Here is a 26,563-nt window from a genome sequence, read left to right as displayed (position 1 = left end):
GATAAGATATGGGTAAAAGATTAGCATAAAGAGATGTCTAAAAAAATCCATGTCTGCTATTCTAAACAAAATACATACACATGTTACTTTAATTAACTTTCCCCGCATTTGGAATTCCACCAGGATACAAAGCTAGCTGGATCACTGAATGCAATAATATTTTCAGCCCAGCCTGATACTTCACCAGAACCATTCAAATCAATTTACCCAACAGAGACATTTGTCCCTGGCCTGTCACTATGGCCTGCATTGAGCCTCCTGCACTTCTTTATCTTCTGGCAGGGCCATCATAAGCAAGTGACACAGAGGGCGATATATGGGTACTCAAATAAGTTATAAATCCTGCATCCCTTCATCAGCCATCAGCCTAAGTGAATTTACTCCAGTCAGCATTGGCAAAGACTCTCTGCTCTCAGGAACAAGTCAACTGTAACATGACATGTTCTTCAAGGAAAAGCTCCTCACTGCTTTTGGGAAAAGAAGGCATTGCAATGGGAAGAAATGGCAAAAGGCTGCATCCCTGACAGGTATGCTCAAGTCTCAGCAAGTCTCTTCCATGTATTCAGATGCTTCTCAAATGTTTAGAAATCCAAACTAAGAATCTGGCACATTAAAAAAAAAAAAAAAATCTAACAGCACAGTTATTCCACTGACCAAACTTTGTTTTAAGGCACTACTCTTAAAGTAGTAGTAATAGTAATGCCAAACCAAAATGCTAAAAAACCCAACCCAAAATACCCAACACCCAGACCCAAAAGAGTGGGCAGTAACCTGCAATTCAGGATAAAGATATAGAAGACTGAGTTATTTTAAAAACTCAGAGGAGCAGTGAAAGATACTCTCCTTTTTCATAACAGCATCCTAGACCTTCTTACAAGGTCTTTCTGAACACCCTAGAGAACATCACAGTTATCCACTTCCCTGTCACATAGCCAAAAGGATGGTAATTGGAGAGTTGAGTAGCCCTTTACTCACTAATGCAAGAATCCTTGACTGACAGGATACACAGGTAGCCAGACCAGTGGAGACATCTTTGCACAAAGCACTTGAAATGCCAACAACCAACACTGTAGGTACATACTAACTCCTTTCCTCCCTACTGTAACCAAAGGCCTCACCACTGCACATGTTTATTTGATTAGCAGATATCACAACTGCAAAGCTCCTGGGTCTTCACTGCTTCCCTCTTCCTTTTCGGTGGTATGGATACAGCTCTACAGCACCACTCTGCACCCAAGGGGCCAGGTCTAAGGAGCTTTGTCATGGCAGGTCAGTCCCTGGACGCAAATGGCTACACAGCTACAACTTCTCTCTACAGGGAGAAAAGCAGAATAGACAGAGACAGTTTACACCAGTGACGTCAGAGCCCTAGCCTTTTCCTGAGCAGAGGATATATGCTGTTCAGCTAACAACTAGTTTGATTGCATGTGAGCACAGATTTGATATTCTGAGTATCCTGTTACCCACCTTTTTGTGATTTCCAAGTCACAAATTATCCAAAAAATCTTTATAAACTACTGTAAAGAAAATATTCAAACACTTTCGCAACAAACCAAAATTAAGGCATGTTGTTTGACAGTATAATAAAAGTTACAGCAATAAGGTGAGAATTTTTGATGAACAATGGACCTAGTCTGAAAGATCTGGTACAAGTTCTCTTACCCTGACATACTGAGGAAAGCAGAGATATGGGTGCTTTCCACGCACTGGCATTTCCTTTCTTTCAGACACACAAGACTTTGGAGCAGTTATGATGGGGGGTGGTTTAGGTTTGAGACACAGCCAATCTGTTCCAGCCTGGACACCCAGGCTAGAAACTTTACCAATGATTTTCTCATCATCAGCCTCACAAAAACAGTTTCCAAGAGGTTTTCCATATACATACAAATTTAGTTCAAAGCACAAAACATCAGCATAAAAAAATTTAATAAGCATCTCAGTTCAGCTAAAGGCAAAGTTTTAGGCATTTAAGGCATAACTTCAGTTTGAAGAAAAGTTTAGGTCAATGGTTATGACCTAAGACCCTTTCTTGTAACAAGTTCAACTACAGGGCTTTCAAACAGAAATCGTTCAGCCCACCCTGCCCTGGCATCCACCCTCCTCCTCTGCACCCACTCTCAGAAGTGCAGGCACACTCATACTCTCATCCCAGTCATTTCACACCATCATAAAAGCAGCAGTCTCCTCTTTCCCATGCATACATCTCATTACCCACCCTTAGTACACATCTTGAGTAATGCAATTTAGTTCAATGTCACCAAGAGAAAGGCATTCCTCTGGGACTGTCATTACCATAAACCACAATCTGCTGCCAGTTTATATGTCCTTATCCACCCCTTGTTTTAACTTTATAAAGCATAACCAAGTGTTTTGCACTAGAGTGCTGTACTTAGATTCAGAAATCTTTTCCTCTTCTCCCCAAAATCATGCTTTACATTTTGCTTCCCTATACATCCTTTAATCTTTCAATCCCAGCATCACAGCACAGTTCTGTTGCCCTATCAGTGCCCATCTGCTCATCCCAGGTTGACTGCCACTTTATAGAACTACTTCCCTGGCCTCTTACAAGTCAATTGTCCTCTCAAGATATGAAACTGTAGCCAGCAACCTCAGAGAGCCTCATGCTACTGTCAGGTGAATCAGGACAATCAAGACAGGTCATCAGTGTATAATCACTGTTGTCCTGTACGAATAAGCCATCTCAAAGTATGAAATCCTACAGCAGCTCAGCAGCTGAAGAGATACAGGAGATTTTAACATCTCTACAGCAGAGATTCTTTTACTACTTGCCTGTGTAGTCCTCTGCCACTAGCATAGGTTAAGGTGTCATAACAGACTACAGAAAGAAGCTTGAGCAGAAGAACTCTGGAAATGACCAATATTTATATTTTGCTAAACAAAAGGCATAAAAAAAAACCCACCCAAAAAAAAAACCCCAGAAACCCACACTCCAAGCTACTAGAAGGAAATACAGACCGTTTCAGCAGAAGATTTAATAAGAAGATGGGTTCAAATCGAGTGTATTCAAATCAGAACATGATCTGTGAGGTTGTAGCTAAATACCTGGATGATGAATATTGCTGGTATATGACTGTACCCTGTGTCTATTAGGGATAAAGTCTTATTTTTCATTATTAACTTGAAAAAAGTATTTGGAAAAGAAGAACAGAGGTCCCATGTCAAAGGAGACATTTCTGGACTTAAAATTATAAATACATGAGACTTCAAAATCCTAAAAAGTGAACTTTTATCTACATAGTGATTGAAGCTGGTCAGAAAAGCTGGGAGAAAAATTTCATGGAACACAAGGTAGTTTTTGCCTTATGCAAATATTGGAAAAGTTTTTTAGCTTATGAGAAACAGTTAAATCTCTGTTAATTAATATATTTATTTGCTTTTATTGCTTCATCCATTTTAACAAGGTCTCTTCTTCCCTAAGATTCTTAACCCAAATAAATTTTATGAAGGTTTTACCAAAAATCAGACAACGTCTGAGGAGAGGTGCTGAAATATAGAGTCAAGAAACTACTTCTATTGACCAGTTAGGGAGCAAGCATATATTCCAAGCAAACTCTGTTCCCTCCAGGATGCTTTACATGAACCCAAGTGGTCCAGGTGGTGCTGATAACATACTGTTTTGTTCACTGATGAGCAAGCACTGGAGATGTATCACCCCATTACTGTGTCCATCTTCTGATGTTTGTGTACATTTCTGTCACACACTGTTCACATCAGTTCACTGGACTTCTGGGTGGAAAAGCTTTAAAACACATCTTAGTTATACAACAGCATGTCTCCTTAACCCTTCAGAACTCTAGCAAAAAAAGGAGGGCATATGCAATTAGAGCATGACCAAGTACATTTTGCCTCCCTGAACTCTTCTGCTTTTAGCAGGGTGTGGAATTTTCCTTCATGTGTTTTTTTTTGGTTTTTTTTGGTTTTTTTTTTTTGTTGTTGTTTTGGTTTTTTTTGTTTGTTTTGTTTTTAATAGTGTGAGTGACAGTATTATATGCTGTTGAAAATCCATCAAAGTCTATCTCAAAGGTGTGGAGCATTATCTTGGTATGCAGCTAATACAAAAAGGACTTCACAAGGAAAGGTGCTACAGGAGCACAGGTGCCAGGGATGACATGTTACTGAAAGATTCATGGAGTCTTTACAACACTTTAATCCTTGCATTTTATGCCTCTGAAAATGAATACATCTGCTCCTTCTTTACTAAATTTTAGTGTCCATGCCTTGTAAACGATAACGAGAGTTCCAGAGGGAAGAAGAGTCAGGCCCAGAGCGCATGCAGTGACCCCAAACTTCAGCAAGGCAAGGTGACTTGGCAATGTCATTCCTTTAGTGTGGAAAACTGCACAGTGAGAAAGACAGCATAGAGAACAATAGGCTGGTGTGCCAGTGCAGAACCCAACTGGTGGTTACTAGCTCCCCTTGCACAGAAAGGCCAAAAATGTCACATGGCTCCAAGAATAAGATTTAAATCCTCCAAGAACAACAAAATAACACAAAAAAGACTGCTAAAAGGGAAAAGCCAATGCTGTAACTGCAGCTGAAAAGAATTATTCTTTGCACCAAGAACTGCTATGACAATAGCATTAAAAATAAAACACTCTGACTTTTTTTGATCACCAGTGGCATTTGTCTGCCACTTCTTCTAATTCAAATTGGGCTGAAAAACAAGGCTCATCTATTTTGAATCCCGGATCTCATGTAACACTAAGGGGAAAGCCACACAGTTATTAACAACCAAGCAGTAAAGAAAAAGGAACTTGATAAAGGTGGTACATTGCCGGCAAAAAGAGATTATTTTGCTGCTTCGGGATTTCAGCAAGGCTGTGGGAAAGCTTATATATTAATAAAACATGATTATTGACATTCACTAAGACTTATTGTTAGGTCTTTCCCTTTTTCTTGTATACTTGTACACTTGTACTTATTTATCACAGTCTATAAAAACCGATCATGAAGTGTAAAAATGTTAGAATTACTTTATAAAGGGTTATACAGCTATACAGCGTAATTCTGCAAACAGCTTCCCAATATCTCAAAAGCATTATATATAAGAAATGGCATCCTGTTCTTTAGATTGAGGTCATACTGCCATTTTTGGCATTAGACAACACCATAAAGGCCTTCAGATCTCTCATATTGTATAGCATTCATATTCTTTTTCCTGTTCTATGGACTAGGTTATTCACAAGATTTTTTTTCTCCTAGGCAGGAACATTTCTACACTCCAGAAATAATCATCTTATCACTTGACGTGAGCCCCAGTTGGGCAGACTAGAGAGAAATAATCAAAGAAATCAAGCAGCATGCCTGCTCATTTAGGCACCCTTCTCCTTTAACAGTCCAATGCTTCTTGTTTTCATTACTTGTTCAGAACTTCAAAGACTTGGAAAACATTTACAGTCATGCCACATGTTGCTTACTTTTACACATCACCCCCAAAATACTAGGTACTAGTACTAGTAGGTACTTCCTAATCGGTCTTCCTTTTCATTAGCATCCACATTATCTTGGCTTGCTACCAAACTTGCCAAGAGAAGTGATAATCACTTCATCCATTTTAGAGAAGCACAGGAAAATAGGTTCTAAAGAAGAGGGAAGTAGCTAGTTGTTCTACAGAAATTAAAATTAAACCCTGGATTTCACCAGCATGCCAAAAGAGCACACACTCTGGGACTATATCCACCTTGGAGCCCTCCAATCTCTCGAGCTGTTGTAGGTTTTTATTCTTCCTTCTACTTCTTTTTCCCTTTTATCCTTAAGACATGCCCCCAGCTTCCAAAAGAGAGAGACTGAATAATCTCTTAGTAGCTGACAGAAACAAGATCTTCCCACAGGCAACCATTCAGCCAGAATATCATTTATTCTCTGCTTTTCCCCACCTATCGTTATGCAGCTTCAAAACCCTGAATAGCCTTGCAGTCCTTCATGCCTTTTCTTACCACACATCTGAAAGACATGTAACTGCTATCAACTCCATTTTGCTAATAGGAGCTACAAATGTGGGCTCAACTAACTGAATGCACAATCCTATTTACAAAAACGTTCAGGAGCAACAGACAGTAACAAGCTTAACAGGTATCTATTTTAGAAAGAGATGATTCAGGTCCTGAAGGATTCTGTTGTTGTTCATTGTCCACGAGGGGAGTTTGACTAGTTCAAATATCCTTACATGGCAGGCGTCTGTGTAGGGTCTACAGTGTAACTGAATGTGCCAAGGTTCACCAAGGTTTGCTTACCAAGAAACAACTCCGCCAGACCAACCAAGCACCTCTGAAAAGGACACCAGGAGTGGTCTGCAGCTGCCCAAGTCAGTGCTGGGAAAAAAGGACATATCCCAGTGCTGACAAACAAGTCTTCCTTCAGTCTTGTGCCAGCATTTCACAGACATTGCCACCATTGTTTATTCTATTCACCAAGCATCAAAGAAGGTAAAACTTGCAAGGGAAACCAGTAGCATAATTCAGATAAGAGTCGTATTTCCACATAATACCCAGTTAAAAAAAGACAAGAATGTTCAAAAATCCAGGACTGTGCTTTCTGAACACAAATAAATGCCAATGCATGCACAATACTGGTCAAGGAAAAATAACTAAAACAGATGCAGAGGAAGGCTATCAGGGGACAGACAAGCCTGTCTGGGAAAAAGAATAATAAAAAAACTTGGCTTTTTCAGACCAGCTAAATAAACGTTGAGGAGATACATTTACTGTGCACAAACACCCAGGGGTAGAAATAGCTGAGGAGTGGAAATGACTGTTTAACTAAGGACAATGCTGGTACATGAACAGATGGTTATAAACTGCCAAAGAATAAATTTAGACTGGAAATTAGACAAAGGTTTCTAATCAGCAGAGCAATGAAGCTTTTAAAAAGCCTTTACAGGGAACAGGGGCAAAAAGCTGCTCTAAATGAGGGATAAAGCTTCACGCATTTCTGAAAGGTATTAGGAAATATGGGTCCCTACCAAAGCACAGTACTGGAGGTAAGGACTTCAGAGGACCCTTGCAGCCTCCTCCTTCCCTGCATTTCACACTAAAATCCATTCACAGCAGCACCAGCATATCAGAAGTACAGTTCTGAAATACCTTGACCTCCCAGAACAACTACATGAAGAACCATTCTGGCCAGACTCTGCTTAAGGGTAAAACAAGATAGCTTCTAAGGGAGGGACTTCAACAGCAGCCAAACCTGTGAAGAAAGTCTGAGCTGAACTTTTACCTTATCTTATTACAAAAACCACAGACAAGGGGCAAGCACAGACAGAAGACGTCATCTCCTTTAAAACTTGTAAAACAAAACCCTTAAAAAATTCCAGGGGCTCGTGGGTACAGAAAAGCTTCTCAAGACATTGCTCCACGCCTGACCATCAGTCATTGAAAGATGCAGTTTTGTTGTCTGACAATACAATATCTTTATCAAAAGACCGATATTTTTCTCTCATTATTTTTATAAAGTTTTTCCATAAAATACAAGGATGGAACTCAGCATTATCATTACACATTGTCTCTCTGCTTTCTATGAGCAGGACACAATCAAGTCTTTTGCAAACCCATACACAATGGTAAATATTTGATCTTTTCAACACGTGCATGTGCCAAAAGTGATAAAGCATGGGAGAAAATGAACTTCCTGAGAAGTCCTGCAGAATTATAGGGTTTAACCTGTTTACTTCATTCCTTAGTTATGGCTGCATCGTGTTTATGCCACATACAACATGTATCATTATTTTAGGATCAAAAAAAAACCCAAAAAAACCTCTCAAAAAACGGGAATTTGCCACAAAGGCTGTATCTCATCCAGCAACTGCCTCTTGACAGTCATTTCTATAGTCCATATTATCACGGAAGATGAAGATACTCTAAACATTTCAGGCAAAAGGGCTTGGAAAGCCCTAGATCATGAGGAGATATTCTCTGGGATGCTCTGAAAATAGACCAGAAACAGTCCATGGATAAGTTATCTGAACAGAACAGTTCCTGATAAAGTGAGGAAACACATGAGGTATTTTTGTAGAACACAAACTTCACCGCTTCTTCAAAAAATCTTTGGCTAACTGATGCAAGACGGAGTATGTGGTTTTCAGTTGCAAGCTCTGTTCTCTTGGGCAAATTACAAGTACTCCAAAATTTATACAAATAACTCTAAACTGACTGTTCCATGCAGAGGCCATCACCATTACCACTGTACACCTCTTTCCACAGACTAAGACCATGTTCACTGTGACTGAATTCTCTGATGATGGGAGGTTTTCAGCTGCACACCTGATTAAATGCTACCTTCCAGAATTCTTGGATAACAGGAATTAAATTTTAATGTCCTTAATCTAGTTGACACTTTTTCATAAGCTCTTCCTCCCCTCCTTCTCCAGTGTTACAAATAACCAATTACCTAATCTAAGGTAATGCAGCTTTGGTGGAGGCTAATAAAGATGCGGTGGGTGAGATCCTGCTCGCAGCACAGTCCCATTAGGAAAGGTTAATCACCTCCTATCTTGCAATCCCACGTTTTAGCTCCAAACAGCGAAGAGGCAGAGAAAGAGGCATCCATCACATTAACCAAATAGTACAGCAAATGCCTGGCACTTGATCAGCAGTGAGGTGCTTTCCTGATGGGAAGAGGAAGACTGCAAAATGAAGACCAATAGTGACTCTCCAAGGTTGTTCGTGGACAGAGATCCCCATAGGAAGTAGGGAAGGGAAATACCCCAGATAACAGTTGAGATTTGTGCTTTAGAAGAAAGGCCCACATCTTCCTTCCCTGAGAAGTAAGCTCATCACACTGTATGTGATGTTGCCCTTTCAAGGAATCAAAAACCTTGTCTCAAGGAACTGTGCATAAGCAGCTGAAGGAGACCAGAGAGGAACAGTCCCCACCTACATAGAATGAAACAAACCTTCAGCGCTGTTATATAATTCCTATTTTACAAAGCCTCAGGAACATCCCAGGTAATGGAGTAGGGATATTTCCTCTCTACATTCAGACTATCCATTGCTGTTCAATGTTGATCAACAAAAATCATTTATCTCCAGTGAAATTAGAATGCACTGGAATATAAGAGCCAACGTGTTTGTTTGTTGCATCAACAAGGCCTATTTCTGTGTAGCTGCACTTGCTTCTGTAGATATCTAGAACTAACCTTCATTACACCAATTAATTCCATTACTAAGTACTTACTAAAAGAAAGAATAATTTCTTTTGTGAACTGAGGCAAAGGGATGGCAGGTAGGAGGAGAGGAGACATTCCTAAAACTTTTGCATTCTGATTGACTATACAATAATGTTGTATAATTACTACAAAAAACAGATCTTTATTTTGTTTTTTGGATTGTCTTTTTGTTTTGGTTGGTTGGTTGTTTTTTTAACCCAGGGTTTTTTCCTAGAATCGTCTTCTTTCATTACCACTGTCCATTACCATTAAATTTCCCTCACATAAGCAGTGAAAATCCTTCCTCCTCATCCAGAGATGCTCCCAGAAAAATGAGAAATACTTCAGTTGTGAGACAGAGGTATTGCCTCTTTACTGTCTTTTTTTTTTTTTTTTTTTTTAATATGTTTATATATACACTCATGGCTCCAGGTCACCTTCCTTGCTGGACCTCTTCAGCTATTAAGGTCCTTTAGTATCCTTACCCAGATGACACAAATATTCTCCCTTTCGTCATTTGAGATAACTTACAAACCCAATTTATGCAACCAAGAATAGGTCCCATGATGTCAAAGCTGAAACAGGATCCACTGAAACTGGTAACATGTATGGCAGAAGATAGTAAACAATTTTTTAGCTGTGTTTAGTCATGATCAAATTTAGGCTCTGTATAGTTCTAGAGCAACCTGTCACCAGTGAGTGCTCCATTTAGTTTGCAAAGTAGGAAGATGCTTCCATGCAGTCTAAAATTAACCTTACTTAAACAATTTCTGCTTCTCTCTACTCTTGATGGATAAATATTCAAGTGAAACATTTTATATCAATTTCTTCTGAAGCAGAAAGGCAGACAATAGTAGCAAAAGAATCCTCTGTTTAGAATCTGAACAGTGAAGAAAACATTCAGATTGTGATCTTCCACAGGTGCCTACTGAAGAAAATGACAACTTGAACTGTCCCCAACTCTGATAGCTAAGGGACAAATTGTGAAAAAATACAAAAGGAAACCCATACAGACAGCTGAAATGGCAGGCAGAGGTTCAAAATTTGGTCTGAGGATCGCTTTGCAAATCTGCAGAGTGTATGGAAGACTAACATTAGGCACAGGAGAATAAGAAACCTAATTTAGGAGTATGAAATTGCTTTTTGAAAGGATTTGAAATTAGCCTTTCAGAAACTCATGTCCCAAAATTGCTTTCAAATTATTTTTTAAATACTTAACCCTTTATTTTACTAGAATAAAGTTTATTTTTTCTTCTGTTTTCTTAAGGCTTATTAATGTATGTCTTTAGATGAACTAGATAACACTGAGTATGCTTGTTTTAAGAACAAGTGATAAACTTGCATTTTATGCCCAGCTAAGTTGAAATAAATATTTTCAGGTTCTCAAGCTGTGTTTACACAGCCATAGTTATCAGGCAATGTGCAGAGACTCAAAAGGACCTACTATTATACCTACTTATGACAGAAACCAGTGTAGTTTCAATGAACAGATGAATGAATACAGCAGACACTAACTCATGGATTGCAGCAGTCCAGGTGAAGATGTCCACAACACCCCGTGAGTACTAACAAAGAAAAAGAATTTGCTCTGTACAAATTGCAGGGAGAAAGCTCTACATCTTCCACATGGAAAGGGTGCAGTTAAACAAAGACCAGCACTATCACACTAAAAGACAGAACCCAGGTGCCCTCAGACAGTTCCAGCAGTACTCTGCCATAGGTGGCTTCACAGATCAAAAGGGTGAAGACAGATTTACTGCCCAGGCCAGAAGGTTCCAGGCATAGGAGGAGTCTGGGCCTTGCTGTGCCCTGCTTCTTCAGGCAAACAGTCATTTGCTTTAAGAAGGTTTTTGCTTTTCCTTGTTGTGTGAAGCAGAAGGTAATTCTGAGGTGGATTCAGAGTTATTTGTAAGTGTCTTTGCATATTGCTGCAGCTGGTCACTGTGCTTGCTAGCTTGTATTGTACTGGTAAGTGAAATAACAAGATTTCTGCTATCATGGACTTTCCTATTACAATTAGGAAAATTAGGAAGAGATACTTCCATTATCAGGTTTACAAGTTTTACAGGTTTCTGAGAACATCTGATCTTAATTTCTGTTTTCTGAGAGAACTAGCACTACCAAAACATCCAATCAAAAGCTGTAATTGGCAAATGCTAGAGATCATGAACAGCGGCTCCATCAAAATTTCCAGTTTAAAAAAATTACAGTTTTCAGCATTTATTCAATAGTATTCACTTACATGGAAAACATAAAAATCTTTTTCAGCTTTTGTCCTCACTTCTCTGACCACAAGCCTTAATTAGAGCCAAAATCAAGAGAACTGTTCTGATGTTGAAGCTTTCCCTCAAGAACTTTCCAAGATGTTCCAGTTCTCCAAAACATCCCACAAAGTAATCTATGTAGTGGTCATCACAGCAGAATAGCTGTTATTTTCTCAGAGACTGAGCCATATCTGAACCAGAGGAAGATACATAACTGATTCCAAACTAGCTCATCCTCCCTGCCATCTTCCAACTGCCTTTTGAAGAGGAAGCTCTCTTTGACATCCGATAGTCTCACTACCTTCTGTAGCTAGCAGTTCCCAGATTGAAAAGATATATAAGACAGGAGCAACCAATGCCAAATGAAACTTGAAGCCATTCAAAAACAAAACAAAGAAATTAACAAAAAAAACACAAGCAAACAAGGAACAAGGGAAAATTTGCTCCATTCTTCCCAGTTTAAAAAATCTGTCTCTGGAGAGTTCAACCCCTTCTGCTCTGATGTGTCCTCCTGCTGTTTTACTGCAAGCTCTCTGTCGAGTCACAGCTGCTGCTCTGCACAAGTCCTGGTCTGCCTTCAGGAAAAAACACATGGAAAAGTTGGAGAACCATTTCCCCCACTCAAACAGCAAATCCTAAGTCAGAAAGAAGACACCAACACAGAAGTCAGAAATCTGCATTATAACAGCAATAACAAGGTGAGTCAGGGCAAAAGCTGTACTTATCAAACTAATGAGTAGCATCAGCTATTTCCCACACAGAACAGGTCATGCTTTGAACTAGTCTACCTCACCCATGCCCTGCATTCTCATCCAAAATGCTCTCAAGTGACTGGTGCATTGTGATCCAGTCTGGTCTCCAAAGCTCAGTATAATCTATATGTAGTAAGCATGAATCACTTAACTGGAACAGCAAGAAGAGTTCAGTTATTTGCTAACATGCATGCTTTTGAGGAAGGCAAAACAAGTAGCACATTGTATGCAGAAAACACCTTCACAGTGTTATTCATAACTCTTGATCATATCTCTCAATCCCCTAAACCTTGAAGCCATAAATATTACATCAAGATGAGAACCCCAGAGAAGCATCTGGGGAGGACTCAAAGACAAAAACCTACCAGTGAAGCCTAGCTTTTATTGATTGGTAAATTTTCATGGTAGCAGAGACAGGACACTGATTGAGAAGTGATGAGAAACATCACTTCTGAAGCTAAAAATCCCTCTAGTGTATATCTGATGATACACAGAAGCACTTCTGAAGTTGTATCTGGGAATTAAGATTTGAATGAGAAATCAAAGATGAGCTTTGAGCATTGGAACATTTACTAGCATCTTAAAAAACTTGCTAGAGGTATCCAGATAAGAAGCTTTTCTTGCCCTGGAGAACATGCATGACATGGAATTTCCATGCCACTGCTCCTGGGGATTAACGGCTGATGGCAAAAACTGCTGCTTATACCCAAAACGTGTCCTGAGGTAAGGGAGTAAGAAACAATCCTTACACAATGATGTCATCAGTGTGGTCAGGTCCTAAAGTTCCCAAGCTGAGTGAAAAGTAACAACTGTGAAAATTGTAAGATATGCACTAGGAGTCCTGCTGAAATGCATTTAGGTATTTGAAATTGAAAATTGTTACTGACTTGCCCCAGAACTGCAGTTGTTCCATATTAATGAGGACTAGTCATAAGGAGTTAAAAAGTGGGGAGGGTCTCAGCCTCATTTAGGCATGTAAAGATTTCGTACCTCTTCTCTGCTAATCACCTCCACACCACTTATGGGGATTTGAGACTAGATATTATAAATCAGGAATTGGCTCTCAGTCAGCATAAAAGCAGGAAAGTGCAAGTTCAAGCTTTTGAAAACTGCTAAGAACAAAAGTGGGAGGACAAGTGAGGTCAGACTGTACTTAACAGAAGCATGAGGAAATGAGAGGCAGAGCTGTGAAGACACTGGACACACTTCTACAACACACAAAGAAATGAGTGCTAATCAGGAAGCTAAAATGGCAGACTCCAGGGACACACAGTGAATGCAGAAGCCTTTCACCCCAAATACCTGCTTCTGTAAAGGAAGAATCTGTTCTACAAAACGTAGGGAAATTCTATATCCATAACTTCAAAAAGAACTAGTAAGTTGCTTCTTTCACTTTCCACACTGACACAAAGCTCGCTTTAGCAACCCAAGAAAGGCTAACACCCTGGCAAGTTTGTCAAAGGTGACTGTTCTTTTACGCCCAAGAAGTCTCTTTCCACCTTGTGGCAGAAGATCAGTGGACTTCAGCCATTTCAAAGACAAGGTTCCAAACCTTCCTCCTTGCAAAGACAGTACCCTCAGTAGTGCCCTACTCCAAATCTAACTGAAAACAGTAGAAATAAAACAAAAAATAACTCCCAAAACCATGAATAGGAAAGCATATGGTAGGAGAACAAGAACAGCAGAACTGTTAGTTATTTCAAGTGACAAGATCACATAATTTAAGTTCCCAGGGCTGAAGCCCTGGAACATTTTGCACAAGACATAAATAAATAAAAAAATGTGGAACTAGGCAGACCCCTGCAACATGCAGACATCTTCCTGACTCAGCAAGCTATCCACAAGGAACGGCCACACACTGAGTTTTACTGTTTGGCCTGAAACTATGGCATCTGGAAGCAGCCTCCAGAAGGTTTCCTAAACCCTCAAGTCACGGCAAAGCTGCAGGACTCAATAAATATCAAGGAAGACATAATCTGTAGAGGACTATACAAAGCCTTAGGTGATTTTGGAAAACCTCTTTTTGAGATTAATTTGGAGAGGCGAAAAAGACAGCTGGAAGATAGAGATTATTTCTAACTTCATTTCAAGTTTTCATAATCCAAATATCCACCAACAACCTGGGAAAACTCAAGCAAAGGATGCTTAGGGTCTGTGGGTACACAGCACCATCTCGTGGAGTGAATGAAACAAGTATAAAAAGGAAGGAATGATTCCAGCACTTGAGACGTCTGCAGCTTGGCTTTTTGACAGGCTGCTCTTCTAGAAGGTTAACAAATCTCTCCATCGAATTTGTGCTTTATAAAAAAAGTTCACTGCAGATCTATAAAGAACAAATGAACAACAAACAACTCCCTATTTTTATCTCTCAAACTCATCACCATTAACATAAACACTGCAGCCTCTTCATAAATAGAGTGTGGGCAGACAACCATCTGCACTGAATTTTATTTGCCAGCAGGCCTAGCACAGCTGTGAGCACCCTTTTCTTACAAGTCTGAATCTTATGTACTTAGGTGGGCAAAGAAAACAAGTCTACAAACACTAAATTTGCCAGGAATACTTCTCTCTATTTAGTACTGGAAAAGAAAAAAGCCCCTTCCCATTTCGAAAAAGAAGGAAACTCAGAGAAGCAGCTATTTCCAGTATTTGCTCCCAAATATGAGGAGAGGTATGCTTACAGAGTGTCTGAGAACAAACAGCTTAAGTTACCCAATGGGTTCACATCTTAATGGTAATAAATAAGGCTTTCCAGGCACTACTGAAAGCATGAAGATCTGATTAGTTTCTACCTTATGACAGGTAGAAATTCATCTGTGCAACAGAAAGCATTTAAGTGTCCTGACTTCTAAAGGAGCTAGGCAAATACAGGGGGGTCTGTGCAGAAGGGGTGTAGTTGGTCTTATTTTCAGCTCCATCCCAATTACTGTGTTATACCCAGCTCCACTTCAGCAAATACTTCAAAGTTTATTCTTAGTTCATCCTGGCCTCCAGGACGAAAGTTGTTTAAAACCAGAAAGCACTATGTATATTGTCTATTCATTTCAAATAGCTCCCATAATTATTTTATTACAGGTCTCTCAAATGTGATATTTGGGCTAAGCATGTTCTCTGGTATGCCTAATTTAAGTTTACATTACTTGAACTATCAATATTTCATGCATATAAGCCACCAGTAGCAATTCCACAGCTAAGTGGAGATCTCCGTGAGGATACCTCCCTTAAGACAAAGCACAAATTTATGTTTCAAGTATCCATCAGAAGCATCTCTATTTCAGCATAAAGGGATAAGGAATTTAAGCCTCTAACCTCTTTCAAATAGGAAAAATACTAATGGTAATAAGTGCAAAAATGGAGAAAAAAAAAGACAACAGCCTGGTGGTTTAGGTTGTGGGGTTGTTTTGGTTGTTTGTGTTTGAGGGTTTTTTTTCTCACTGTACAAACACTTAACTCCTATGATTTCTGTTAAACAATGTGAAGCATAGATAATTCTGTCAGATCTCAGTTTCCAGCATTCAAGTAACTTTACAAGATAATTACAAGATAAATTCTCAGGATAATCTCCATGCTGCAGCACTATATGCTTTAACATCACATGGCATGTAGGATTAACATGGTGCAATGCCTAGCTCAATGTATTTCGCAAATGTGCACAACTCAGCAATAGTTCACTCAGGTATTTCAGATATCTATGCATGGCAACTCATGTACCAAATGCATATTCTGCAGAGCTGACACTACAGTTACAAGACAGCAAAATCATGCCCTATTGGGTAACTTTACATGTTTCTGTCAAATACTATGCCCATTGAGCTCAAGGTAGATACTGGTATCTCTGCTTCTCACACACATGTCACTCAAACAGATTTTCTCTTGTCCCATATGACACAGCAGGAGTGCCTACAACTATTTGCTGGCAATCAGATTCACAGTCACTGCTTCTAAGAACTTGGGCTCATTTGCACAGAACCAGGTCTGCTGAGTTCATTCTGCACTGGTAACACAACCAATGCAGTGTTACAACAGCAAAGCAGGAAAACTAGTCTGCTGATGTCAGCAGTAGTGCTGCCTTCTATAACACGCAGTTGGCTTGCATCCGTAATGTAAACCCTGGTGCACAGGCACTTTTTGTGACAGTCTGCATATCCAAGTGAAAGATACCTGATGGCTGAAATCTTCAGTGATAAAAAGAAATACCAATATTAGCCCTCTCTTCAGCATTTTGTGGTGCTATGAAACTATCTGTGACAGATGAACTGTTAAAGACACAGATGCTTCTATGGGACCTATAAATTGTATGATGGATGGCTTGTGATATTGCTATCTATTTTCATCATTTGCCTGAGATCAGAGGGCAAAAATCTAACAGACAGAAGGTCATTTAGTACAATCTGAAAAAGAAAAAAAAAAAAAAGAAAGAAAATAAATATGACAGATGGTTATGGGAAGCCAGCAAACCTGACACCAGTTTTGCTGTGGTCAAGCACTGCAAATAGGTTTCAGACCAGAGACAAGAGGAAGAGTAGAGCCCCAACCACACTTCCTTCAAAATAAATGTTGGAGTCTCTCTGGAAGAAAAATATGCTTATATTTGGCAGTTATATTATTAAAGTCAGAGTCTAGTCAAGACGCTCTGGTCTAGAGGTCAGTTATGTTATCTGAGACAATTACTCAATAGATATGAGCACAACTACTCTCACATTAAGGCTAGAGACACCTGAACAACAACTACAAAGATCAAACTCTGCTTTCATTGGGATGGAGTAATTTTCAAATCTCTTTCCCCATCCTGCTCCAGATCACGCTCTCAAGCACTGTGCTGGCAATATACAGAAAGGCATATCCTAGACTAGGGAGGCCACCACAAGCCCATGCTGCTTATCTCCAACATAGAGGTCTGGGAAGAGCCTCAGGAAGTCACAGCCAGTAGCTTATTAAATAATAAACCTAGGCAGAGGAGGATAACTAACTTAGGTCAATGCTTTTAAAACAAGATTAGTTTTCTTTCTCATGTTTTCTGCTAACTTTCACAAAAAATTCATCCTTATGATGCAGTCAAGAAATCCTGAGCTTTGTTTTGAAAATAATGAAATCAACCACATCCTGCTTTTTTATTCCTTCATATTTTCTGTTCAAAGCTATTCCAAGACTTTCACTGAAATATGCAAAGTTTTTCTTGCCCTAAGTGTGCAGTTTGCATCAATTAAACTACCACCCATGAAAAATTTTCCACCAGCTCTGTATGTGCCCAAGACTTTGAAATGAACTAACGTTCACAGACGGGAAAGCTTTTTCATCTGCAGATGCTGTTAGCTAACTGGGGTTTCACTTAACACTTGCATCCCAATAGAATTCAAGTTATATGTTTATTCTTAGGGTTTCTTACTAAAAAACCTAATTCCTCCAACAATCAGAGAAGTTATTTTGTGTCCCAAAATCTCTACAGACAGCAAAAAGGCAGCTGAAGTCCCATACTCCACTCCCAGCACTTGCCAAGACCTCAGATGTCAGTACACAATGAAACACCTCCACAAAGATAAATTAAATCCACCAAAATGTGCTCCCCTGCGCAAAGCTTGTTTCACAGGTACCCAAGCAGCCAATTTCAATCTGCCCCTCAGGGATCATTATTAAGATAACTGTAATTAAGGTTTTTCATCTAATCCCCAATGTTCTACAGCTGAGATTATATACCAGCTCCTGGGTAACAAGATTGCAACATAATAAAGCTATGTCCCTATATGCAGCTAGACTCCACTGGAGATCAATAGTAGCCTTCTGTCAATGACAGGAAATAATTAGTACATTAGGCAGCTCAGATAGTGAACAAAGAGTCTCCTTCAGGACCTCTGACGCCTCCTGCCTTGGTTTTTCTGTTAACAATTTCCATTGCAAAACAACGAATAAGCATAAAAGATGTGTCTCTTGATCCCTACTGACCCCAGCTTCCTCCCTTAGGTAGCCCCAGACTTCCAGGCTCAAAAATCAGAAACAAGAAAAAAGTTTAAAAATTCCAGTACTGCCTGAATCTCTCTGCATGTTGGCATTCTCTCAGCTATCCACACTGTAAATATTTTATGACATAGATTTGCCCACCTAATGACTGTAATCTTAAAGGTAGCTTTTAGTCTAAGGTATATAAAAAACAATATATATAAATCTTAAAAACAAAACAATTAGGCACATTTGATATGTGGACTGAGAATCCATAACAGACTCTGATCTTCAGCTATTGACATGAATCAGAAGTTACCTCATTGAATTAAAATAATGACTTGGTATTTATAAATGTTACTGCAAACGAAGTCTAGTCTGTAAAATCGAAAAGACTGACTTCAATCCTCATCTATTTGTTCTCACCCAATATTGGAGGCTCCTCTTTGAGGAGCTGTTCTCTGTGTAGACAGCTTGGGAAACAAGCAATAATCACCTTGAGGACCCTAGAGGAATAAGGAGGCAATATAGAGTGTGCTATGGCAAACAGCTCTATGCTGTCTGGGAAAGCACCAAGTGAACCCCCCCATCTCGTCAACAACATCACACCCCACTTATCACTCATCAGATTTAGATCAATGCCTTAAAAGCACACATATGTAACTCAGCTGAGACCTGCAAAGATGGGAGAGTGCACAAAGCCCAGGTGGGACAAAAAAACTGATTAAGGATTATTGCAAGTCAGAGCTTCCATCCAGGACAGTAAACCCAACACGGAAATCATATTTTTATAATCCACAGTGCAATTTACAACAGACTCATAGGGGATTGGAGGGAATGATCAAAGCCAGCTGTGTGTTCAACTGGACTAGTGACTGGGTATCCTGCTGCAAATCAATTGCAACAGCTGAAAGACCAAACATATTTTTCAATGGGTTTTTTTTTTCCCTTCTCTGCACAAGAAGAGGTACTATCTGCATACCATATGGCACTCAAAATACCTCATGCTGATGAAACCATATAAGGTGTGAGATTATCAAATGCATTGGACAATACAATTGAGGACAGCATTGTGTGGGGAAAAAAAAATCCATTTAATATAAAAGCCCTCAAGCACAGGGTAATTTTGGCCTATAAAATCCAACTCCACATACATTTTTCATTGTCTTCCAAATTCAGTTCTGTACTATCTTCTGTGAAGGAGCTACGATAAGAAAAGAATCTTTAAAGAGTAAAATTGATGGTTGAAGACTTTTTGTATTTTTCTGACTTTTTACATTTACTGCTTCTCAAAACAAATATGAACATGTGCAGGATATTACAAAGAAAATGCTAAATTTAAAATTAATCAAATTATTGTTGCACTTGACAATTTAGAACACTTAATTTATTATCTTACATTCAGTCAAAAGATGTGCTTACAAATCATCATCGACAAATGGAGCTTGGGGTGACAGAACAGAGACTCTTATTCTGCTGTACAACATTTCTGTTTCTGCTGCCAACTTACATCAGTGTCTTATCAGTGATTACACCCCGGGTGTGCCATTACTGAAGGAACAGCTTCTGAGGCCAAATCTCTCATGGGGCAAAATACATAGGACACAGTACCACTTGCTCAGCTACTTTTAAGATGAAAAGTGAAAATTATTGTCATGACCACCAAAGAGCATCAAGTTAAAGAAAAATACTGTCAAAGGGAGCAGAGATCACAAGGAACAAAATTATGGCAAGAGCATTCTGTGACATGCTTATGAAAACGGTACAGCTGGTGAACAGCACCAGGAAGGGAATTAACTGCTTGAACTGCTCAAAGGCTGATAACAGAGGCTGTAATCACTCCCACCTGTAAAAAGTCTCTCTCCTTCCATGCTATTGAACTCTGTAGCACGGCTGGACCATAGCTTATGGGCTGACAGCAGCCAGGTGTGCACAGATATCAATGACTGATTACAGCTCTCATTCTAAATGCTCCTTCTGCCAAGCTGTTGAAGCAATCATAATTAAATTACTCACTAGAGACCTAGCTGCATTTTGGGGATCACAAAAGGATAAAGTTGGCTAGCTTTCACTATTAAAAAAAGGAAACATGTCAGGGCACCTTGAGAAGCTGAAAGGTGCAGAAGAAGCAATTTCAAAAAGCACCTGTCACTCAAATTCCCTCTTCCCCCCCAAAACAGGGACAGACAAATTTCTCCCTCTAATGTTGGCAGCACTGCCCATTCCAGATGACTCCTGAAGGGAACATGGGGCAAACAAGTTCTTGATCTGCAGTCTGAACTGATTTAACAGCTGTTACTCAAGGGAGGGAAAATGCCTTTCAGTACACTGAAAAGAATGAGCACTCTTGAATTACTGAAGAGCTAAGGCAATTATGTAGTGGGCTATTACCAAGCATCAGAAAAGTGCATGGTGCTTTCATAAGTAGCACCAGTTCCTTGCCCTAAAGATGTTACCTTTCTTGGACCTGCAGGGTAAATTAAAGTAAACAGTGCTAAGAAGGATGAAAGCAGGGCTCACAACTCAAATCACATTGGTACAATTTACATCATGTACTAAAGTACAGAGTTGCATTTCCCTTCCTTTTTATCCCTGTTCTCAGAGGATATGGTCATTCACTATCAGAAGACACCAAAGGCTTAAGTTAGGAACTGAAAATGAGCCATCACCCAGAAAACACTAGTTATAATAAATGAAAGACCACTAAGTAAGCAAGAACAAAGCATGAGGAGAGAACTAAGAAGTAGGCAGTGTCTGACCTGTTCAAATGAAGTATGATTCACTGAAGATAAATCAGAGGTGACTCTTGCTTCATGTAGGATGGATGCCTCTGTAGTATCAAAGGCAAATCCCCAAGCATGCTGATATTTAAACAGCTGACTGGTTCAGCCATGTATGACTAATGAAGTCTATGCAGATTTATTTTCTACACACTAGCAACCTCTTGCTCTCTGACTCAGTAAGTAAGCTGGGCACATTAGAAACAAATGGGTGATAATTAAACATGAACAATGAAGAGTGTTTCTGTGAGTAAATCAAGCTGAGTTTTTGGCATTGACATTAAAGGAGGTCATGAATTCTGGACAAAAATCAGCCCAGATGGTGAAAAACACACAATACTGAGACAGAGGGAATAGGGTTCATCTCCCAACTGGGGCTCTGAATCCTGCAATGGAGAGCACGAACTGTAACTGCTCAGTGACTCACAGAGTAAGTTTGAGGTGCAAATGGCTCATGAGCATATCAGAATAAAGCCATCATCATAAAGGAAGGGTTCCCTATTTAGCCATTTCTCCTGCTAGTAGTCTCTTCTAATGACTATTCTGCTGTGCTATTTAAGCAGATGTGAGGGAAACGAGTTCTGCCACTGCAATCTAGTTTACAGACTATGCTCCAGAAGCATCAATACACTTTCACACTCATTCACTTACTTAGTAGGGTGCAAAAAAGAAGGGCATTAATGAAGAGGGATAGAGGGATTGGCCTGCTCTGACAACCTTGGTATCTCACACACGTGAGGCTAAGGCCAGCTTCAGTCTTCCTTAATCAATCAAAAATACTCTGTGCTTTACTCTAAAGTATTGATCTTAGACATTTTTTGCTAATTTTGATATCCTTTCTTTTATGTAAAGTAAAAAAAACAAAAAAAAAAAAAAATTGGCTAGTAAGCCTCACTCACTATGACTACATAACTGAAGTTATCAAAAGCTCTTCTTGTGACGATGCTAAATTAATGAACAATGGACCAAAGTCACCATAACTCTCTTTTCCTATAATCTTTTCCTCCTCCAAATGATATTCACATAAAGACAGTAAAAGCATATAGATTAAGCATCACAAACAGATTGGGAAAAAAAAAAAGTAACTTATTGCACAAAAAAACCCAACAGCCCTGTATATTACTTCTCTCCCAGACAAAAAAACAAGCATCGCTCAGCCAAGAAACCTCATTGGAAGGTTACTTAGGAACAGGATCCTTGAAACGCATGGAAACTGAAGGCATATGAACACAGCAACACAAGAGGACAAAAACCTTGGGCTGCCTTTTCTCTTTACCAATCAAATGGAAAGTTGTTTTTAAACCAGGTGTTTTAAACCAGGTTATTGCAACCCAAAGTTTATAAATAAATGAATAAATAACCCTTCTAAAAAGGCAATCAATAATCAGCAGATGGATTTAACTGTTTCAACAACAACATACAACCTGTTTGAAAAGGTGATTTATACTCTGCTTGCAAAAGTCATTGCTGCAAAACATTGATTTTTCACAGGCAAATACCACTACTAATACATACATGTGTTAGCCTGGCAATTGCTCCTGGAAAGCTTGACCCTCAGTGTTACTCATCTGCATGAAGCACTGAGTAAAAAGCAGCACTTTCTATTGCCAATGCTGCCTCTTATGCATTCTCTCTTGTGCAGAAAATGTTATTGTTTCATCAGATAGACAAGAATGTGAATGAATCAAAAAATCTCTAAAGCTGTTCATAGACAATAGTTTAAATACAGGTCACTTCTCAGGGAGGTTTGAAGGCTTAACTACCATGTTGTGATCACATTTCATAGTTAATATTAGCAGGATGGATTCACCCCAGATGAAAGACACTTCACTAACATTGTGGGTTAACTTTACATCTGCTGCCTTACATGCTTAAAGTCGCACATTTGAACAGTCTAAGCAAAAGCTTGGCATGCCAAGCAGGATTGTTTAATATTTCTAATATTAACTGCAGTACACTAACACTGACTTCCTACATCTCAGAGTAGTGTGCAGATTCTTAAAATAAGTTGAAAGCCCACATTGAATGTGATGCTGAAATGATTAAAACATCTATAAAGATAGAAGACAATGGAAAAACTTCAAAATTTTGAGAATATATTTTAAAATGACATGGAAAAGAGAATCAGTATATCCTGAATAGCACTATTGCTTCTATTTCTACCTTTCATTTCAGGTGTTAGTAATGGCCAATGGGAAGGGCAAACCTTAAAATTCACTTTTGTACAACGGACCTTCTCAAATGAACTTGAGGAGAGGGGGTGTCTATGGGTTATTCCTGTCTGTGGGCTATTCCTGTGTTTGGTTTTTTGAAATATCAGTACAGTTGTACAAGTCAGAATGAAGCATATTAAAACTCAATTTATGCCCTCATAGCTCCCATTAATTTCTTATTCTGAAGCATCTTGATTACCACAAAGTAAAGAACATCTAAAATAGAGCTACAGACAAATAGCTAAAATTAAAGGCTATATCATCATTTCCATTAGGAATTTAAATCCTAGTCTTGTTAAGCAACACTGGTAATGAATAAACATGTCTATAGGTTTACAAAATGCATCTTTGTCACCTCTGAAGGGTGAAGGGGAATTACAGGTGCTTCCTCTTCATCCTTCAGAAACAGCAGTTCCAAGCCAGTTGGATCTGAATTACGAAGTTTAATGGCCTAGTCCTGGGACAAAAATTAAAGAAGGAAAACATATTGGCACACCAAGCTTTACTCAGCATTAATAAGACTGAATACCTTTGCAAAGTTTGCTCTAGCAAATAATAAAAAACCCCAAACATAAATCATACCTACCAATAGTTTATTAGGGATAATCTAGGAGACCAAGAAGAATAATTGAAGAGAATACTATACTTTCCATTTATTTATCTCAGAGGCACAGATATATTCTTCATCAAACACACAAAGATGCAAATTTCCAGTGTGGACACTTGACTTGATGAACATAAAAAAAAAGGCAAAATATGTACAGTATATCAGCCTTTTGCTATCATTTTCATTGTGTAAAACTCAACCTGTTCCATTTACTTCAATACTCCATTGGTGGTCTCCAGTGGGAGATCACCAATTGCTCATAAGGTAGAAATAGCTATCTACTAAATTAATAGAATGGCCTGCTGTGACCAAAAAAAAAAAAAAAAACCATTCTACCAAAGAGCCTGATGCATTTCTAAATAAAAGACCTCAGGTTACACCTGAGAGATACCAGGACGAATCTTTCCATGCCATATCTGCACTCAAACCCAGTCTAGAGAATTTGCTTCAATTGATAGATGCCTGTACTTTGATTAGCAACCACATCTAAAAGGTAGGAAGGAATAGGACTTTAGCCTTCTCAATTACACACTCACAATGTATCCTTACTGTATCAGGAAGTCAGGAGTAGAAGTCCATTTCCAATGTCATGATACATGACAAAGACAAAACCAAACAAACAAAACCCATAAAAAAGTGTCATACGCACTTTTTGAAGGTCCAGGGTGAAGTCTTGTCATGTTCCAGGAGGAGTCCACATGACTTACCTTTCCAGATCACTTTGAAACCCACACCTTCTGCCTGTGTTTGTAAATTACCAGCCAGGCCTGATAACTGGAGTCTGGCTCCTACACTGCCCACAACACCCCCACTCATTTCAAGCTCCTTTCTCTGCGTTATTTCCAGCTGCCACTTCTAAAAATCAGCAAGAAATCCCCAATTACAGACACAGGAACCTGACTCCTCCTGATGCTTCTGGGCCTGCTCTAAGCCATTAGCAACAACATAACAAGGGCACAGCAACGTTCTGTAGTTGTGAAACCAAACACATCAGAAACAAACCCCACAGTATCAATAACCTAAGAGATTTCCTGGATATGTATTTAAATGCAACCCAACAGAATTCAAAGTAGTGTTTCTTTCACACATTTGTGTGCTATGCTTAGCAAGTCTAAACTGATTGACTGAACAAGTAGTTTGACAGTGGGAAAGTGGGTGTCCAATTGATAAAAGCAAACCAAAATAAAAATGCAGAAAATTGGCACCATATCTTGTGACTCCAATATCAAATGTTTCTTCTGGACCCAAAGGAAACATTCTGAATTCCAAAGCAATCCAAAACCAGACACAGCATTACAGTCTATAAATCTGTGTCAGCAGTACCTTGTTTATACAGCCCCTGTCAAAGTATGAATGCTGATAGGCCTTTCCAATATCTGTTTGAGAGAAATATGCTGGAAGAAATGGGAGACCAACACAGACAACACTACATATTATGAATGACTCAGAAAAGCAGGCATTTTGGCCTTCAGCAGAAACGGATTGTCACCATATGCTACACAGCTTGTCATATGTGCCATCAATTCAGTCATGTCTCAGACTTTTAGGGGAAGGGTTGCAGATATGACAGTGCTGTAGTACCAATATTGCATGGACCTTGCTGCTACCACTAATTAAGTCTACCACAAATACCTTAACGAAAAGAGTTTTTTCTGTGTTTAAAATTCATACAGTCAGTGAACCAAATTATTGAAGCCTACTGTTACGCTTACTACAGCGCTCATGATGTATTCCTTTGTTCCCTACCTTGGAGCAAGTGAGGGAGAAGGGGGCAGTCACCTCAAATAAGAGAAGCAGGCAGACAGTAGAGCTGAAGTGATCTGTTCTCTCCAGGCAGGAGCAAAGGCCAAACCATGATGAATAGAGGGAATGTCAAAAAGCTGATTATCTGCCTCCTAAAGGCAGACTTAAGGGGTTTGTTCAGTTATTTTATCAGCAATCCTAGCATTACTTGGCCAAGAACATTCAATGTTTTGAGATTAAGCAAATCAATACACCAAGAAGTACAATGGTTCTGTTGTGTATTTAACTACTTGCTGGTTTTAAGTGAACATTCTCAGAAACATTATTCAGCATTTCAGCATACAGCTAATATGGCAGCAGAAGACTAGAGCACTACTATCTAGAACACTATTAATTTTACATGCATTCCATGCCTTTTTCACCAAGGTTTGAATGAAAATCTCAAAGCATAATGCAGTACACAAAACCTAGACATTTTTTACCTATGAAAATATTACATACAATATCTGCAAAGTCATTCCTGGTTTCTCTAAACGAAGAATTCCATTAACATCAATTACCACCATTGGACTGGTAAAGTCAGTATTCAAAAAGAAATGGGGGAAAAAAACCCAAAAAACAGCCAAACAAACCCAATACATGCTGAATTGCATATTTTCATTTTAAGGAGAAAAAAAAAATAACCTGCTGTAGGCTTTAAAGAAATTCCCAAGAAAAATGTTCAGATTTGACACTGAGAAAGTTGTATTGCAATTGAAAGAACAATAAATCATGTGTTTTCTGTACTCTCATGCATCAGAACTCACAGGTAACCAATGCACTGAAAAGTCTACTTACGGTCATTACACTGGCTCCCAGAATATGAAGTCATGGAGCAATCACAGGTGAAGCCTTCCCATTGCTGATTACAGATGCCCTGATTCGCACAGGAATCTTCCTGGCAGGTAGTGCTTGGTCCTGGAGAAAGGATTACAAGAAAGAGTGAAATAAAGCTGAGAGAATCACTGGGTCAGGCCCACAATATCGTCAATTAATCACTACCATTACCATCAGGATCCTCATGCAGAAGAGAGAAAGCACTAACCAAACACTGTTCCATTGCTGGAC

General features: G+C 39.1%; 1 protein-coding gene across 4 annotated transcripts in view; it reads right to left on the bottom strand.

Moving 5' to 3' along the window:
• The window catches only part of NRXN3 (neurexin 3), a 914,575-nt gene that overhangs the window by 490,909 nt on the left and 397,103 nt on the right, over window positions 1-26,563 (bottom strand). For all 4 annotated transcript variants that reach the window (XM_041471885.1, XM_041471888.1, XM_041471886.1 and 1 more), the window contains one exon: window positions 26,294-26,413. In XM_041471885.1, the coding sequence (XP_041327819.1) occupies window positions 26,294-26,413 (120 nt within the window). The remainder of the gene's footprint in view (window positions 1-26,293; window positions 26,414-26,563) is intronic.

Source organism: Pyrgilauda ruficollis, unplaced genomic scaffold, assembly GCF_017590135.1.
Source record: "Pyrgilauda ruficollis isolate IOZ18807 unplaced genomic scaffold, ASM1759013v1 scaffold28, whole genome shotgun sequence".
NCBI classification, from domain to species: Eukaryota; Metazoa; Chordata; class Aves; order Passeriformes; family Passeridae; genus Pyrgilauda; species Pyrgilauda ruficollis.
The sequence above is the reverse complement of the archived record's forward strand: the minus strand, read 5'-3'. Positions and strand labels throughout refer to the sequence as shown.